The sequence below is a fragment of the Protopterus annectens genome, chromosome 5.part0 (assembly GCF_019279795.1).
Source record: "Protopterus annectens isolate FY-2018-M chromosome 5.part0, PAN1.0, whole genome shotgun sequence".
Classification (NCBI taxonomy): domain Eukaryota; kingdom Metazoa; phylum Chordata; order Ceratodontiformes; family Protopteridae; genus Protopterus; species Protopterus annectens.
The window spans coordinates 1178563908-1178583129 of NC_056735.1; the positions used below are offsets into that span (position 1 = coordinate 1178563908).

The window sequence follows — 19222 nt, forward strand, 5'->3', positions numbered from 1 at the left end:
GAAGGAGGATGGGAAAATTGAGAAAGAATGAAAATGGACAACGCAGATCCTTTTTATTCGTTCCTCAACCTCTGGGACAGAGACCCTAGCTACAGTAACCTTGGGCAGCCCTCATGGAAGGATATTCAGGAGCACTGCAGAACCAAAGGCAGCTCTAATTCTGGAGACAATATCTAGCTTGTAGTATGACACAAAGGTATGAGAGCTCGACTATGAAGCTGCTGGACAAATATTATCAATAGAGACTCTAGACCAACAGGCTTGGGATGTTGACAAGGATCTAGTAGAATGGGTTTGACTTGTGTGGGGCAAAGCTATACCCTTAGATGCGTACATAAGGCAAATATAATCTCAACCATTTGTGGTCTTAGAAACTGGTTGTCCTTTTCTGACTTTGGTAAAGGATACGAACAATTGATAAGACTTCCTGAATGATTTTGTCCTATCCACATAAAAATGCAGTTGTATATGAACATCTACTAGATGAAGGATATTCTCTCGCCTGTTTTGAAAATTGGGAAAGAAAACTGGTAGGCTGATGGACTGGCTAATATTGTTCTCTGTAGCAACTTTGGGTAAAACCGAAGGGTTGGTACGTAAAGTGACTCTGGCTTTATGGTAAATCAAATAAGGAGGTTTGCAAGAAAGGGCTTGTAATTCAGAAACCCTTCTAGCAGAAGTGATGGCCACCAAGAAAGCAGTTTTCCAAGAAAGGAATTTCAAATCAACTTTGGCTGCAGGTTCAAAAGGTTGATGGACTAGTGCCTGAATAATCATAGTCAGATCCCGCAGAGGGCTGGGATCCTTAACAGGAGGGTGAAGCAAAAAGGTACTTCTAAGAAAGGCTTTGCACAACTTTGAAGAAGGCAGCAATGAAACATTTTCTCTGATGTGATGATCTGAAATGGCTGCCAGTTGCATTTTTACAGTGGAATAAGTTGCCCCATTCTGAAAGAAATCCGTAAGGAAATCCAAGACCACAGGAATGGGAGCAGTAAAGGGATCCAACTGCTTCTGTTGAGCCCACATGGAGAATCTTTTCCATTTGCTCTTATAAAATTGTTCTAGTAAATGATTTGTGGGATGAAATCAAAATGTTTTGGATGGTGGAAGATAGCCTGGAATGTGTAGCCTTCATTGGAACTGGAGAAACCATGTGGTTAGTTTTAGGCCTGGGAGATCCAGGCAAGTCTGACCTGGAGGGTGGACAGTAGATCTGGAACTGGTTCCAATGTCCACGGAGAGCAGATGAGATATGACCACAGGAAGGTGAACTAGACTTGCTGAGGCCAGAAAGGAGCAATGAGGATTACCCTGCTCTTCAACCACTGTGCTTTTTGAAGAAACCTGGGAATTAAAAGTAGAGGTGAGAATGCGTAAAGTAGACTGGGGAGCAAAGCATGAACTTGAGCACCTCTTGGGGACTGTCGCTGAGGAGGGATCAGGACAAAAAAACTGCTGCATTAGTTGTTGTGAGGGGATGCAAAGAGATCACAGCAGGGTTGACCTCATTTGAGAAAGATCATGTTTGCCACTGATTGTTTTAGAGACCACTTGTGAGGCATCAGCAAGACTCTGCTCAGCCCACTCTCTAGAATGCTGCACTCCCCTGGTATGTGCACTGCAATCAGAAAGCAGTTAGTAGAGATCACCCACTGCCACACTCTTATTGCTTCTCGACACAGTGAGTAAGACCTTGTTCCTCCTTGCTTGTTGATGTACCAAACAATTGACATATTGTCTGTACCACAATGATCCGTAGAAAAAAGAAAGCTGTACAGGGCTTGAAATACTAGAAGGACTGCTCTCATCTCTAGCACACTGATATGCAGACTGGTCTTCTGTGATGTCCACATGCCCTGGACTGTCCGTCCCAGGAAATGACCCCCCCACCCTATCTAGGAAGTGTCTGTGGCACTGGGGGGAGACCTTGTTCAATATTTGAAGAATGAACCCACCACAGTAGCGAGTATTTGCACACTCTTGAAAGTTTGATTGGATAGCTTAGGGATGTTGGTGCAAGGACCATGGACTGCTAATGTCCACTGCAGAATTCTCATGTGTAGTCTTGCTGTAGGTAACAGAGTAATAATGGCATCCACAAACCGAATGCTCTAAGAACCAATTTCGCTGGCAGATTCGGTACTGCCAGAATCTGTCCAATATGTAGTCAGAGTAGAAATTCTGTTTGGAGGGAGAAAGGCCAGGGTTTTGGATGTGTTCAGATGTGCTTCTATGAAGTCTATTACTTGGACAGGGTCCAATTGTGAATTCTGCATGTTGATAGTTACGCCTAAGGTAGGAGCTAGCTGTAACAAATAATCTCTGGTTTGAGTGAGTAGATGTCTGGTTGGAGCGGTGAGGAGTCAATCATCCAGGTAAGGAAACATGTGGCATCCCTGCAGTATCAAGTGAGGTGCAACTACCACCATGCATTTGGTGAACACCCCGGGGGCTGTGCTGAGACCAAAAGGGAGGATGTGATTGGCTCCCAGAGTGAAGCAGAGATACCTTCTGGAGTGTCTGTTCATTCTGATGTATTAGTGCGCGTCCCTTTCAGATCTATTGAGCACATCCAGTCATCCATTTGCAATAGAGGTAGAATGGACTGGACCGTGACCATCCTGAATTTTACATTTTTTTTACTGACTTGTTCAGTGATGTCAGGTGCAATACTGGCCTAATCTGAACTGGGAGGACTGTCTGGATTACTGCTTTGTTCAGTAGCTTTGCAATCTCCAAAGTTGCTGATTCCCTCTGACTGGGTGGAACATCGGGGAGGGATCTGTTTGGTTTGGGATGTTTTAAAAAAAAGGAATGGAATAGCCTCTGGATATAATTCTTTGCACCCACAGATCATTTGTGATGGCTATCCAGGTTTCTGGGTGCAAAGATAAACACTCCCCGACTGCCTCCAGACAGGGACAGTCAGTTAACACCCTAAGGAGCACACAAAGAGTCTGTCCGAAAACAAATCTCGAAACCCTTGAATTTGCTGACCCCCTCTGCTGCGTGGGCGGCGTCTACTATTATTATTATTGTTTCCCCCTCTCCCCGTGGGGGGAAAATCTCCCTGGAATTCCTGAAAAGGATTTTTGAGACTTTTTGAACCATAAATTTTACTACCACACTGCTTACTGGAGAAGGATCTTTGTAGGGTAAAAAAAAAAAAAAGATTCCGATGGCAGACAAGGTCTTTTCATCTTTCTTGCTACGGGAGAGTGTCTCTCTGACAGTGGGCCCAAACAATGACGATCCATCAAAGGGTGCATTGACAAATGACACCCTGAAAGGTTCCGCAAAGTCACACAGCCGCATTCAGACATGACGCCTAATGGCATTGCCTGAACCAGCAGCCCTAGAGGTGCCCTCTGCAGCGTGGGAAATTAACCTCATGGACGTATTGGAAAATAACTGTAGAGTGGCCATTCTGGAGGAAAAGACCTTCCCTTCCTCATCAGACATGGACTCTGGGGCAGAGCTAGAGAGTTCTTTGATTAAATCCCTCCGTAGCCTAGTAAAATGATAGTTTAGCGCTCCTAGGGTGAAAGTGGCCGAAGTGTAAACTCTCTTGCCAAATCTGTCCATGACTCTAGACTCCCTGTTAGGGGGATGGACAGTGGAGCTTTCCAGAGTGAGCTCCTTTTTGGCGGCTGTCGCAACAACCATGGCATCTATCGGGATTCCTCTGGCACAATGTGGACGGTCTGTTAAGGCACTAAGAATCCTATCTGCATGTTTGTGGACAGGTTCTACAGTGTCCAGCTCCTTCCATGCCCTGGATCAGTTCATCAGCAGGGGGGACTCCAAAGATGTAGATGGGCCGGACCCTAACACCTCCAAGAACACAGTTTCCTATGGGGTAGCGTTTGGGTTAGACCAACCATTACTTTGGAGCAAGACTCCTAAGATGTCTCCAAAGGAGATATCCTCAGGTGGATATCTCAAGGACCCTTCCTCTTCCTTGAATCAGTGTGTTCTGTGATGGATTCTTGGGGAGAACCCGGGTGCCTCCTCTTGCACCTTCTCTTCCTGGTACCACCTTGGAGGGATGCTCCTAGGAAGTATCAGAAGAAACCTGGGGTTCTAAAGGTGGAATGGCTTGGAGACTTTGCTGAGATGACTGTCTCAGGAGGTGGCAAACCTGGGGTCTCAGACACAGTATCGAAGGAGGTAAGGGGTGGATCCGAAAGCACTGGAGCCGAATATCTCCTTGGTAAGAAGAGAACCCTCTCCACCACCTCGAAGGCACGCAGGCCCAGAGATAACAAAGACGTTCTCCCCAGAGCTGAAACTGTCGGGGCAGAATGCACTTGAGCCTCATGGGCCATCTGCTCTGAAGGGGTAGTCGGTGCTGAGCTGTTGAATGCCAAGGCTTCAAGGGGGAGAGACGGCTTGAAAACTTCAGAGTCAAACTCAATCCCCAGGAACCATCAAGGCTTCGACTCAGAGAGCTGCTCTGCTCCAACTCGGTCGCAGGACATTAAGTCAGGGAAGCTGTAGGAGTCAGAGTAATAATCACTATCGGCTCTGACACCTTGACTCTCTGGGCCTTCCAACCCAAGGACTCCAAAGCAGGAGGTCAGATCAGAGAAGGAACAACAAGCCTAAAAGGAGAAAGTCGACTCATGGACCCAGTTGAGGGCAGAGCTGGTAAAACCCCCATCTGGATCTGTGTCTGAAGGAAAAGCCCATCTATCTCAGATCTGGAAAGGCTACAGGAAGATCTGAAGGAATATGTGGAAGGTGGTGTAGAGGATGTTTTGGCAGACAAGTCCCAAAAGGGAGATCCCGAGACAGTCAGAGTCTGTCCCGAAGAGATGAGTCGGTAGACTTAGTAGGATCAGAGGATGTCAGATCTGATTCTCTGGGAGCCTTTTTGGAAGGCTGGCTGGATGTTGCGGCGGACTTATCAGGTGAAAGTTTCCTGTGTCCTTATGCTTTTTGGCAGGGGTTTGAGACCCTGAATTAGACTAACCTGCCGCTGGGGCAGAGAAAAGAATCAGGCCCTTCAAAATCAGTTTGTTGCAGTAGCTGGCCAAAGCAAGAGGGTGAAACCACTTACAGATGGAACACAAGGTTTCCAGATGAGACGGCTGAGACAACACATGCACTCCCTGTGGGCATCACATAAAGGAATCTTGTGCCCACATGAAGTGCACTTTTTAAACCCTATGGGTTTAGACATCTCACAGATAAAGGAGAAAAGGAAAAGAGGAGAAAGTCCTGCAAGAATAGACCAGAGATGCTTTTTTTTTTTTTAAATATATATATATAAGAAGAGATGGGGAAAGAGAAAAAGGTAACAGGAAAGAAGAATAAACTGACCTATCTGCAAATAAACTTCACCAGAACCTCTCAGTGGAGCTCAAGTGATTGGATCACAATGCTTCTAGTAGAGTGGCAAACGAGATTTGAAGTAATTTGGGGGAATGAGGCATTATGGGTAGAATAGGAGCTCGAGATTCAGAGCCTAAGCTTTGGAAAACACCCCAGTTAGATCCAAGGGTCGGATCAAAGACCAACAGGTTGAGGAATGAATAAAAATGACATCAGATGTTTAGTTTTCTGCTGCTTCTTTAATGGGACATCAGCTTTGGCAAACCTAGGGGGCTCAGAGCCATGTCTAGACTCAATAAGGTTACCAGGAACCTCTTCTCTAACAACAACCTGGGAAATCCCTCTAGGCCCCTCAGAAATGGTCAGCCGTGGTTTACCCACATTTGCACAGCCTCAGAGGATGTGAGAGAAGCCTATTCCATTCCAGCCTCCCACAGGGTCGTAGTAGAGGAAACTGGTGTTGTCACCTGAATGTCTTTGGGGTCTTCATCCACCTGAAGGGAGACACAGTCTAGTGGAGGCTGGACAGCAGCAGACTCAGACCAAGACTTTTTATTCATCTTTTTTAAGAGATGGCTGCACCTTGGGGAGGCCACATTTGTCCATAGCACCCTGGGTCAAAAGTTTGAGACACTAGTTCTCAAGGTAAATGGACAAAGGAGACACACGGCTGCCAAGAGTTTTTGGAAAATGGCATGACAAATGGTACACTGGCTATGATTGTATGAAGCACCCAAGTGGAATAAACACTTTTTGTGATGATCCTCATGGGAAGTCTGTCTCCCACACTGACATTTTCCCTTCCTGGATGATATGAACCCTAAGTACACAAAGAGAAGGAAAAAGAAGGAACCCCAACAGAGCACTTATCTGTAAATGGATCAGTAGAAACCAGCTCACCGAAGGATGTTCAGACCAACGTTCAACCATGGACTGGTTCCAAAAAAATTCTAAGTATTGAGCATGCATACATCACATTTATGCCTTATGCCTGCGCTGGGAGCAAATGTCTGACATACGATGTTGAAAGGATATAAAGTCTTTGGTATACTGGCCAGACATTGAGAAATCCTTTGCAGGAGATCCCTTCTGTAATGCATACTGTAACACTGATACAGAAGGACATCAGCTTCATCTGCATGATGGCAATGGTACTGCCAGTAATACACTATGAAATGACCATATGCCTTCAGTAACAGTGCAGACATACAGGTAGAGTTGTACTGCAGCAGATGACGTATTTGTTTAGGTTAGCACAGAAGCATAGCTAAGGCAGTCTGTTGGCGGCAGCTGCCACAGACGCAAGGTGTTAAGAGGTTTAATCGGCAGCTGCTGACAGGGTTCTACTACAGTACCAGTGCTGGGATGCACTGAACTCTGTGACTGTATTGGTGTCAGGGCTGAAGCTCTTTATAGGTGCACTGTAACTGCAGCAAACTGTGTGCTACAATGTATACCTGTATTTTATAGCAAGTGCTTTGTTACAGGTTAAAGCAGAAGACAACTTCAAAGAATGTCCACCAAATTAGGGGACAGACTTTTTTCTACTCTTTTTGTCTCTCAACTTAAAGTTGAGGGGCGCTAGCTCATGGACAATACTGGTCACTAGATAAGCAAGCTATTCAATATTATTAAATTATTAAACTATTATCAATTATAAGCTAGGATTAGGCAAAGGTAGCATACATACACATTAATGTTTTTGTGAGTCACCTACTTCATATACAGGCAACTACTTAAGTCAAAGTATTCTAGAAAATACAGACTCAGACTGTAATTCAGTATTGAAGTCCCACAGTATGCCACCACTGTATTCCAGGCCATAACAAATCCAGTGTGACAACTTTATGTGCTATGCATGCAGTATTATGGACAATATACAGGTGGCACTGTGTGGATAACCAGCTTCCTGGGACCTTGGCTGTGACTTGGCTATGTAGAGGGGCTCAGCTACATTCAGTTTATGACCTGAACAGGTAATGTGATGCATTTAAAATGTTTCATATTATCTATCTCATCCTAGTACTGGAGACATTCACTACACCAGCAGTGATGTCACAGTATTAGGAATTGTTAGTACTTCTTTGCCCCACCCCCATTATTGGGATTTAGGAGAAGGGTAGTGCTGCAGGATGACAAAGGCCCTTTGCAATGCTACCCTGATCTTTTAGCAATCTAGTCCTACACCTAATCCATTTTTTTTCTACACAGGAGAGAACTTTACTGAAATGAATGAAAACTCTTTCAGAAATGTTGCTGAACACACAGTTGCCTTTTGAAACTTTCGCACATTCCAAGATCACAAGCTTAACAATCCCTGAGCTAAAAAGAGGGGCTGGAATCTCTGTCCCTTTATTCAGTGATTCATACATTTTTGAGGGAAGATACTTGTCTTACTTACCTCACCATTAAAGATCTGATTGTTCTGGAACTTCTGCATCCCAAGTACGTCATCTCTAATACTAGAGCTAGGAACCTATGTCTTTACAAACAGAAAAATAAAACATGGTGGAGGGACAAACACCTCCCATACCTCTGGAATAAACTTCTCCTGCATGTTAAACACTGTGATTCACTATCTTCCCTTAAACATAACTTAGATGATTAATGGGTAACCATAAATTTATTTTGGGAGTGATTGGTAGGGTCCTCCTGCAGAAAGGCAGTTCAGCCTAAGGGGGCGAGGGTACTGGCAAGGGATGAATGGTCATAACGTTCAGTGGCATTGGCATATCTATGCTGTTAGAATATGTGGGTGCTGGGTGAAAGGGGGAATAATAAATTCTGGCCACATCTCAGGAATTCACATACACTTGCTTTACATGTTACATACAGTTTGTCAATTCTGGGACAAAATAAGCTCTAGAAGATGAGGTATGTGGTACAAAGCCATTCCAAAGTGGGCCCAACAGTGTCAAACAGTGACAGGCAAGTACAATGAGAAGAAACAGCAACAAATGTGCACTTTTGTATAACTATTTTTCACTCTTCTAAAGATTCCCAGAGAGAAGCTGCATGAATCTTGAATGTTTCAGAACTATTAGTATTTTATTTATTATACATTTTGAACCCGTGGTGGTGGTGCTGCGGTAGCATTGTCGCCTCACAGTAAGACGCTGTCTGGTTCGATTCTCAGCTAGAGCGTCTTCTGCGTGGAGTCATGCGTGAATGGGCATACCTTCGTTGAAGGATGTGCGTCAGGGCTGGTAACTTGGCACGTAAAAATCAACTACCAATCATTAGCGGACCGGAGTTCCGCTGTGGTGACCCCTAACCGGGAAAAGCCGAAAGACACAACAAATTTATTATACATTCTGATTGATGAAGAAGCAAGGAACATGGAGAAATCAGACAAGCATTTAAAACAATTATTCCCAGATAGGACTTATCAAAACTAACCATCTTAAAGTGACACTGAGTCCAAGGGAGTACCAGACTTTATGACTGAAAACAGAGGATGTAACTACTGAACTCAGGTGCCTTTGAAGAGGACCATCACCTATGCAAACTTTGAAGGATAGGGCCTTTTTTTCTTTTCTTTTTTTTTTTTAACTTCCCATTGCTCTGGTGGCAGCCTGGGCGAGTAAACTCCCCCAATAATGAACCCACTGATTCATAAGCACTTTTACACATGTAGCACTTCTAGTTACAATTCACACGAATGTGTTACAGGGGGAACACATACTCAGCTCTTTACGCTTCAATGCTACACTATCCGGACTTCTGTAAGTGTTTACATAGCGATCCACACCTGCCTCCTAAAATAGGCAAGCCAACATCGGCCACTGGCTGGCCGATCCAATGCATGAATGGCTAATCAAACCTGGTTAATCTGGAATACAGTTACCACTTTGCCCCACGAAGTAAACAACGTTATGGGAACACAATGAGCCCTTCCAACAGGTACACTGTAACCATTAAATGAATGCATTTCTTAAGTTTTTTTAGACTTTACTCCACGAGGGGTTCTAGGGCAGGGTCTCTAAACAATGGATGATAAGGCATTATCACAATCTAGGAAAGCCCCGACACACACATACAAAACATTAACAGTACCTTCAGTACCTCCAGAAAATCTTTTATTCTTTGTCTATACAACTTAAACAAGCTCAAATACACAAGACTGCAATACAAGTTATCCACTGCTATAATCGGAGACCACTCAGTTACTTTCCTGTTATTAGTATCCCAAAACTGAAAAACTGCATACAGTCAGAATATGACTCCGTGTCCTTTTGGGTCAACAATTTGCAGTACTTCCTACAATTTGGTTAGTATATAAACCAACTCTGGCACACACAGGCATAATGTCTTGCCTATACCATGGACAACCAGAGTTCTATTAGTGCCCCAAGCACCTGTAGGAGCTGGCTTGGTAGAATTTATTTATTTTTTATTATTTTTTATTTTACTTTTTTTTTTTTTTTTATTTTACTTTTTTTTTTTTTTTTTTTTTTTTGTTGAGAGGGTGGCCTAATGGTTAAGGTGTTTGCCTTATAAACACAAGGTGCAGGGTTTGAGTCTCACAAGGGATAATTGGCTAGGCTTAAAATGGCTCGCAAGGGCAGTTAGCTTAGTACTAATCTATGAACCTATCTATGAACCTATTTGAGCAGGTGGCCACTACCACCTAATCCATCGGGGGGGGGGGGGTACTTGCCTCATCACACAGGGTGACATTTATCAGGAGCACGTGTTAACTAGTACAGAATGGGTCAGTTGAGCATGCGCAGTCATGGCATTTAGCACCAGTAAGCAGAGGGGACTGCAACAATGTGATTTTAGCACCCCTCCAAACAAGCAAGCAAGCCTGCTCCCTACCACCAGACTCTTGCTAGGGAACAGACAGTTTTATCAGGTTCCTGGGTCAGAAGGCATTGGACGTAGGGCTTGCACCCACCTCACTTGGTCATAGAATGAATAGGCCAACTGGGTGTTGGTTGAGCCATTAGGTAAGGTCCTGGGAGGAGCAACAAAAATATGCTTGGTGCAGAAAATCCACACCATTAACCTAGACACACTGTCAAATCATAAACCTTGCTGGACAACTTGGAGAGGAGTAACAAATGCTGCCAGCACCTCTTTTATCATAAATACTCAACTTACAACTATTCCAGTATCTCCTGCCTTCACTTTTACTCCATTATTCATACCCTAGGATTCACTCCCTCGTATTAGTCTATGCTCTCCCATACCCACCCATGCTCCTCCTCTGGCTTCTCCATCTCCTGAACATACTCTGCCTTCATCCACTTAACTTCATATAACCAACCTTCCTTTGTGTAGTTACTATTCCAGATTTTTACAAGCAAGAAACATGCTTTCCCAGTTACACGTTCTCTTGTCCCATAACTTTCCCCACCACTCCTCTGTCCTTGACCACTGTCTCCTCTTCATAACACAGCTATATTCTCTCTCTGCACTTAATTTCACCACTGCGCAATCCTAACTCTCTGTTCACTGGAACTAACATGCCAGCATCTGTAATTAGTTGTGGGGTGTCCACATTGTGCCGACACACCACAACAGTTGCAGCTTATCTTGCATTTTTCACACTGATTATTTCTGCATCCTTATTCCATGATATAGTAAGAAATAACTAACTTTGCTCAGATCGCCCTTCTTAAATCATCAAATAATACATTTTTATTCAAAGCAGTATTTTACGCTTACCTTTAGGGAATTTTTTGCATAGATTGAGATGCAGCTGCTGTGCTGCAAACTGTGCAGCTCGTGCCCCATTATGACCATCAAAAACAGCAAAATACGACATCTGTGAACTAAAAAAAACAAAATATAATCAGCATGGCAAAAACAGGACTGTATGGAAATGAATTAATTGAACACTAGCTGTCATTCATTCTCTATCAAGAACCAGATCACAACTCAACTTAAGGTGCTGGATTCCATCCTAATGTGTCCACAGAAGTCTTAAGATGTCCACACTGCAGTTGCTACGATCAAGTCAATCACTTGTAGGAGTGGACACCATAACTTTGTAGTCACAAGCAGCTGACAACTTACTAATTCAGCAAGAGTACTAATTACAAAACCAATAGACACAGTCAAAGGGAAAAAAAACGCTACCCCTCTAATATAGCACATAAAAAATATTTTGGAGTGATGCCTCAACTTCTTCAGTCATCTCATGCTCCTGAGGAATTACAAAAATGACCAAAAGCAAGCAACTTTTCAGATAATCTTCTCAGCCTTACTGCAATTTCCTTTTATATGATGATTTTTTATGCAATGGCTACTTTTGACTTTCATTACTCTAACATTATCATCAACTTATTTTACTCTATCCCTCCCCACCAATTCCCACCACCAAGGAAAGCATAAACAAAAACAATTTACAATGCAAAGGTTATGCATTATAACACTAAACAATGTCAACGATCAAATTAGTTGCTGTTAACAAAATAATATGGCTGGCCTTTGAATTCTACTCCTGACTTTACCAAAGCCAAAGATTGCTGTTGCATAATAATGAAAAATAAAAAGACAGCAATGTTGACTGCATGATGGGGATGGACAGATCTGAGGGCAGTAGTGGTGAAGCGAGTCTGAACAGACAGACTCGGGGTGCCAGAGAACCTAGCAAAGGAAGTGGAAGCGAGAGTCTGATGACTACTTACCCATCTTAAGGAAGGGAAGTGATTTATTAACTTACTGTTTGGGCAACCACCAAGCAAAGACCAGGTGAAACAGACAAGAAAAGCACTGGACGCTGGGGTGTGGCAACCTGCAAATAAAATCAGCCCTAAATGTGAAAGCCTGTAAGCATGCTTCTATTCAGCACTGACACAGTAAGCATTGCATACTGCCTGATGATCATCAAGTGGGTTAACACAACAGCATACTTTTAGAAACACAAGTCAGCAGCAACAAAGAATGGTCTACCTGCAATCAACTATCATCATCACTGCCTGGTGTTTACTAATAGTTTCCCCATGGACCACTAAGAACACAAAAATATATACAATGTTGGTGTAGATATATATCTGGATCTATGTCAGAAGGTCAACTTACCATAATGTCAATGTGCAAGTGACCAAGACTGGATGACTGAAACTGCAAAATCCCAACAGACCGGAACATCAACATCACAAACATTTTCTTTTAGTGGGCAAGCCCTCCTGCACTGACCATATGTCCGAGACTGCAGAACAACTGAGAAAGGACAAAACCCAACCCTTGCAGTACCAGCATCTCACACAACCACCTACTGCCACTTTTCAATGTTGTGTGATATCGATGCACTGGTCAGTTTGGATTTTGCAGCTTCAATCAACCGGTCTCAATCATTTAAACACTGACATTGTGGTAAGTCAACCTTCTGATACAGATCCATATATCTATACAAGAGGCTACACTTTGGAAAAACAGAGCTTAAGATTAAGCCTGATGTCCATTAACATTAAGGTGCATGCAAAATATGACAATCATCATCCAAACCAAAAGGTAAAAATGTCATACTGGCAAGCCATTTAGTAAAACCTACAAGACAGACTCAGCTAAGCTAGAGTCTTCACTGTGCGGTACCCTAAAGCTCTTGTAATGGAGGCCTATGGGATAACAATCCACTAATTCTGTACTGACAAGCTCAGAAAAGGGGTGAAACATGGAATGTCTATGGCTAGTAGGGTTTGGCTTTATTGCTCTGAATATACCAGTAAAGATGTAAAAAGTTATGGGCATTCAGAACCTATGCAACTGAAACACTGGTCTGTCTTTAATGAGATCATTTGCATATATCCCATGGGCCTTAACTATAGGAGGTTTACGGTATTACACAGTGATAATGGGTCTTTCAGAGTTTTTAACTGAATGGTATCTATGCACGCACACACATCCTCATATGTATACATATGCACACACGAGCACACATACGCAAAATGGACAAAGAGCACTGATTAGTCTGTTTCATGTGCCCCCATTAAATGTACATGAATACACTAGTGCTGGTTACATACACCTCACTTTTCAATCGCAACCTTCAAAATTTCACTGAAAGTCATTTTTCCCTCACCACTACGACCCAGAATGTAAGAACACTCGGTAGTTAACTACCACAACTTAAACAAAAAGAAAAAATACTTTTAAAAATAAATATTACAGAAGCTGTAAAAAAAGAAGAAAACCAGTAAAGCCAGTGCTTTTTTTTTAACAGCATTTAATCAAACACCCATAACTCTGCCAAAATGTACAAATCTGAGCTCAGACTTTCAACATACTATCTACAGAGCACCACAACTGAACTACTGTGCAAGTTAAATCAGAAATGCAATTCACTGTAAGATGACATTTACAAATGGAGTTACACAACAGCACAAAAACAGTTTGACAAAAGAATTCACGAAAATTATTATCCAGAAATGTTTGTACCAAAAATTTCACACATTACAGTACTGTACAGCAATCAATTAGTTAAATAGGCAGAACTATTTTACATGAAGTACATTATACACACAAACTACCTGAAAGAAAGCACAGATAGCTACTACTAGGCATGCAGCCCAGGAGATCTAGCGCAAATTCCACATTGCCACAAAGTACTATCTGGTTAACTGACTGATAACACAACAGGCAAACGGAGGCTCAAGGAAACAAACCCTGTACCACAGGAAGTAGCTCAGCAACAACTTGTAGATCTTTTACACTATTTATCAGACAAAAACATTTTTAATTACCAGTTTTTAATTTTATTTAGTTGTTGAATCAAGTAAAACCATTAAGAACAATCTTCTTTTCAATGGTGATTCAGAAGCATTTCTATATAAATAACCTGCTCAGAGTTACACAGTAAGTAAATGGAGACTGAAGGAATCAAACCCTGTACTAAAGAATAAAGCCATACCTTTAATCCTCTGTACTAAAATGCCACTACTTCTGCAATAGGGTTTTAGAGAATCCTAATTCACTGAGCAGTAATGCACTACTAACACTGAGCAGTAATGCACTACTATTAACACAGGATATCATGACAGTACTCTGTACTTATTAACAAAGCTTATTTAGGGTAATCAAATGTAAGCATTCCTTACCACTAAAGGAATGATGGATAGCACTGGGAATACTGCATCTAAGACTGTCCCATGGGTGTGTCATGCCAGTTACTAAATGAGTCAAAACAAAGCAAAGGGCTTGGAAAGTGAATCTTTTGTGGAATGCCAATAGATTTCTATGTCAGAATGCAACAAGCATTCAGCAGCACTTCTGAATACAATGCCATGAACATCTGACAAGATGACAGACAACCTAAGCTTATCACAAAGGTCAGAATCAGCAACTTGCTGGAAGACAAGTCAGACTCTAACCCTATAAATATTACATTTGCTTGATAACAATAGATGACAGTAAGCCTATCTAGTCTTCCTTTTAAAGTCCTTAAAATTATACCTTCTTATCCTTTTTCCACTTGTCCCATGTCTGCTTGAATGAATCCATAGATTCCACCTCCATCACCCACTCTGACGGGTCATTCTCTGTTTATGAAGTACACTTGGAGATCTACACAGTAGTTACTTCTTCCAATCTGCTGCATGGGCCCCCTCATGCTCCTTGGCCTTCCTTTTCAAAATGACCCCTTCCTACCTTCCTGACCTAATCCTGTACACCAATATCATCACAGAAATTCCCAAGTCCCCATCCTTCCTTGTTTCAAGTGAAAAGAGCTCTAGCTCATCTAAACACTTGTCATATTCCTTCTTCATCCCATGGACCTTTATGGTAGCTTCCCTCTGGATTCCTTCCAGCAGACTGATGTCCTTTTCCTTATATGGCCTCCAGAACTACAAACAGCAACCAAGGTGTGGTGTGACTAAGCCACCTCAAGTAGAAGCACTACCTCTTTGCTTTTGGAACCTATCCCACCTGAGGATACAAACCATCATTCTGTTTGCTGCTGCTACTGCCTGCTCACACTCCATACACCGGTTCAATCCAGGTGTGGTCCACACACCTAGAACCTTTAGGCACTCTATTCAACCAAAGCCTGACTGCCGGCTTTGTCCTAGCCGAGTGGAGGACAGCCACTGTCTTCCCTTTATACAAAGGTGGAGCATCCACCTTTCCAGGAAATTATAGACCCATCAGCCTAACTAGCCTGATCTGCAAGGCCATGGAACGGATTATCGTGGACCTCATTAACAGGGACATTGGCAACCTCCAAACACTTGACCCCACACAGTTTGGCTTTGTCAAGGGGAGGTCATGTCTGTTAAATCTGGTCGACTTCTTTGAGACGGTAACCAAAGCCATGGATGAGGGGAAGATGGTGCACACCGCCTACCTTGACCTGGCCAAAGCCTTCGACACTATTCCCCACTCAGGCATAGTAGATAAACTCTCTCAACTAGGCATCAATCCATATGTTACCAGGTGGGTAGCACACTGGCTCACTTGATATAACCCACCTAATCAAAATATGGGAAGCCACCTCAAGCAGTAGATACGTAACAAGCAGTGTACCCCAGAGATCGGTCTTGGGGCCTCTGTTATTTGGGATATACTTCTCTAAGGTGCAGGCCAAAACCAGTGGGCTATGGCTGGCCAAGTTTGCAGATGACTGCAAGCTGGGCGTGGTCATTAATTCCCAAAGTGATGTGGATGTCCTCCAAGAGGGTCTCACCCAAATAAATGACTGGTGCCAGAAACATGGCCTCAAGCTGAATGCAAAAAATGCATCATCATCCCCTTTGGGGAGAGTGACATCCCCACATATTATCACATTAATAACAATGCCCTAAGTACACAATCAGTAGTGAGGGATTTACTAACCCAAGTTGATAGCAACCTAACTTTTGACCATCATGTTGCTTCCATTGTATGGAAAGCTTTCTACATGACCCACCTCATAAATAAGGGTATCTCATCCAGGGACAAAGAGGTCATAAGATCCCTGTATTCTTCCCTTATAAGGCCAATTATTAAGTACAATGCCCCCTTCGGCATGTACCTCGCAAAGCACATGCAGCAGCTGGAGAGACCAAAGAGGTTCCTCACCAGGAGAATCCAGGGTCTCATACACCTACCCTACACAGACAGGCTAAAAGCCCTGTCCGTCTACTCAGTTTCATACAGACTCCTCAGAGGTGACCTCTGTCTAGCATACAAAGCAATCTCAGACCCCGCCTTGATGGGACTGCTGCATATCCACAAGTCAAGTCCACTTGAGCAACCCATAACCGCAACCTCAACCTGGTCTGTGATATCAGCAGGACTTGTTGGCGGAACAGAATTGTGTCCCAGAGATTCCCCCATCTGTGGAAGAGACTCCCTCTCCATGTCAAGCAGAGTACCCCATTATCCCTTTTTAAGTGCAACCTGGATAACTGGATGGGAAACAGAAAATACACTCCCGGGATCCCACCTGTGTCCCTGCTGGACAGGGGCTCTGGGTGCAAACTTGTCTAAAGATGGGCTAAACTCTTGGCTAGGCTTATAAGGGCCTCAGGGCCAATAGCCTATAACCGCCTGCATTCTATGAAGATCTAAAATGTTAGTTCCTCTTGTCGGGGTATGGAAAATTTGTTCTAGTGTATTTGAATTCACAAAGTCAAGGAACTTTTGTGCTAGCAAGTTTGGGCTAGTGTACGTTTCTCAGCTGATGGTCTGATAATTGAAATCCCCCATAACCAGTGTGTTCAGTAAAATTTGGATTGGTGTGGTACCTAAAATTTGGACTGTCTTCAGTTTGGTTAAGTAGGCTTTGTGGGTGTTGTGACCCATGGAAGCGAATCTGTAACTGGCTAAGACTTGAATGGGGGTCTTATCCACTTGTAACCCGGACCTGGAGCCAACTCCACGGAGTTGTCCAGTCTAAATAGACAGAAGGTGAATTTATCTCTAATATAGACTAAAACACCAACTTCTACAGACAGGTGGAGAGCTATCTCAGTACTACACAGTGCTGCCACTACAATGGCTGCATTGACAATTTGGTTTCTAAGAGATATCCATTTAGAAACAATTTTAAGTAGCTTTCAGCTCTATGCTTTATGTCTAATTATGATGTAAACTATTTAACAATTATCTGTACTACAATTACAATACGAGGTAAAAATAGAAGAAAATGCATAAAGCAAGCAATCAGCATTATAGTCATGCATCAACTGGATACTATTCATAATGCAACTCTGAATGTACGATCAAAGTCCAAGTTAACCAAATGCCTCTTGTAGTTTATCATATTTTACATAACTTGTTGTCTCTATCAACATGTAACTAATTTCCTTAAAAAATCCTACGTTCTACATGAAGGCATAACATATTACATGTAAATACGACACCTGCTTAAACAAACTTTTCCTTGCTTGTAGTTACAGTTTTTAATTAGACAGCAATGATAATGTATCAACATGCAAGAATGATTTTTCAAAACATTTGCTAATTTTGCCACTAAAATGCCATACTGCATAATGGTTCAAATGCAGGTTTAGTTACAAAAGTAAACAATTTGAATTTTTTATAGTATACATGCATTTTTACTAAATGATGTCAGAACAGCCTGGGTTATTGTTAAAAAGAGTCTGCCAACTAGTCTACTTACCTGGTTATCAAAATTAAATAAATAAATCTTTCCACTTCTGACACACAAGTGTGTTAGGCATGCAATATACTACTGTCTATCAAAGTCACCAAAGACTGAAACATCAGGGAAGTCAATTTAGGCCTGCATGTGTATAGAAGTGAGAAGGGAGCTACAACACCGCATTTCAAATACAAGTATGAATTTATTCTTTTAAACCAGTGCTGTAGGCGAACTGGTGATCCCTGACTTGCACATAGGTGTACCTGATGAGTCTACTCTTGATAAGATGGCATTCTGTTACCTGAGGTAATCAGACAATCATGAAATCACTGGATTCGCAGTTGACCATAAATGCAATCAAAATTAACAGTGATGTGTGTCTGTGTATACAGACACAAATGCAGTATTTTGGGTGGCATTTAATTCACTTGATTACTCAGAAACCTCAATGGATACACGGCCAAAGTAGAGAAAGGTGATAGGGTTACAGTTTGTGTGTAATAGCAAGTGATCAACTGCCACTTGATCATTTTAAAAAAGGAACCATGACTAGAGGGGGTGCATGTCTGGGAAAGTGGTTAAATAAAATATAGAAAGGATGTCTCTGACTTGATGAAAAACACTGGAAATGCACCTAGTCAGACATGGTTAATCTACAGGTGTGTGTGTGTGTGTGTGTAAAAAAAAAATGATTTGAAATCATGTGATCACAAATAATCACAGGTGGACACTGTTGTTTAGGAGGAATGAATTACTAAAGGCATTACTAATTACACATGCTCAAGAACAAGTGAGGGAATTATTTAATCTCCGTGCAGAAACAAGTGACCTAATGTCACTTGTTCACATTTAAATGGTTGCAGATATTGGAAAGGGTATATGTATACTTGTGTGTAAGATGAGATGAATGAACTGTTATGGGCAAAATTTCCTTCACTCGCTCAGTCAGAAAACTGATCCATTTACCTACTGGCAGGTTAAGTGTATCTTTGCCCCAGGGCTGATTTCAAACTATGGACCCCCCTACACACATTCTTCGACCATGCATAAATGCATGTGTTCTTTTGGATTCACCTTAATTGTGTTAAATTATATTTCTTGTTTAATACAGCAATATATATTAGAGTGTATTTCAAATTTGCAGTTTTGATCATTTTTCCACTAAGCAGTAAAACACAATGTATTAAACAATCATCATCATCCGACTGTTCCCGTCAGGGGTCGCCACAGCGGATCATCTGTTTCCATTTCTTCCTGTCCTCTGCATCTTGCTCTGTCACACCAACCACCTGCATGTCCTCTCTCACTACATCCATAAACCTTATCTTAGGCCTTCCTCTTTTCCTG

The 19222-nt window shown here is 42.4% G+C and overlaps 1 protein-coding gene across 1 annotated transcript in view; it reads right to left on the bottom strand.

Moving 5' to 3' along the window:
- The window catches only part of LOC122801582 (ILK associated serine/threonine phosphatase), a 1071836-nt gene that overhangs the window by 831054 nt on the left and 221560 nt on the right, over window positions 1-19222 (bottom strand). The window contains exon 6 of the mRNA XM_044071026.1: window positions 11014-11120. Coding sequence (XP_043926961.1) covers window positions 11014-11120 — 107 coding nt within the window. The remainder of the gene's footprint in view (window positions 1-11013; window positions 11121-19222) is intronic.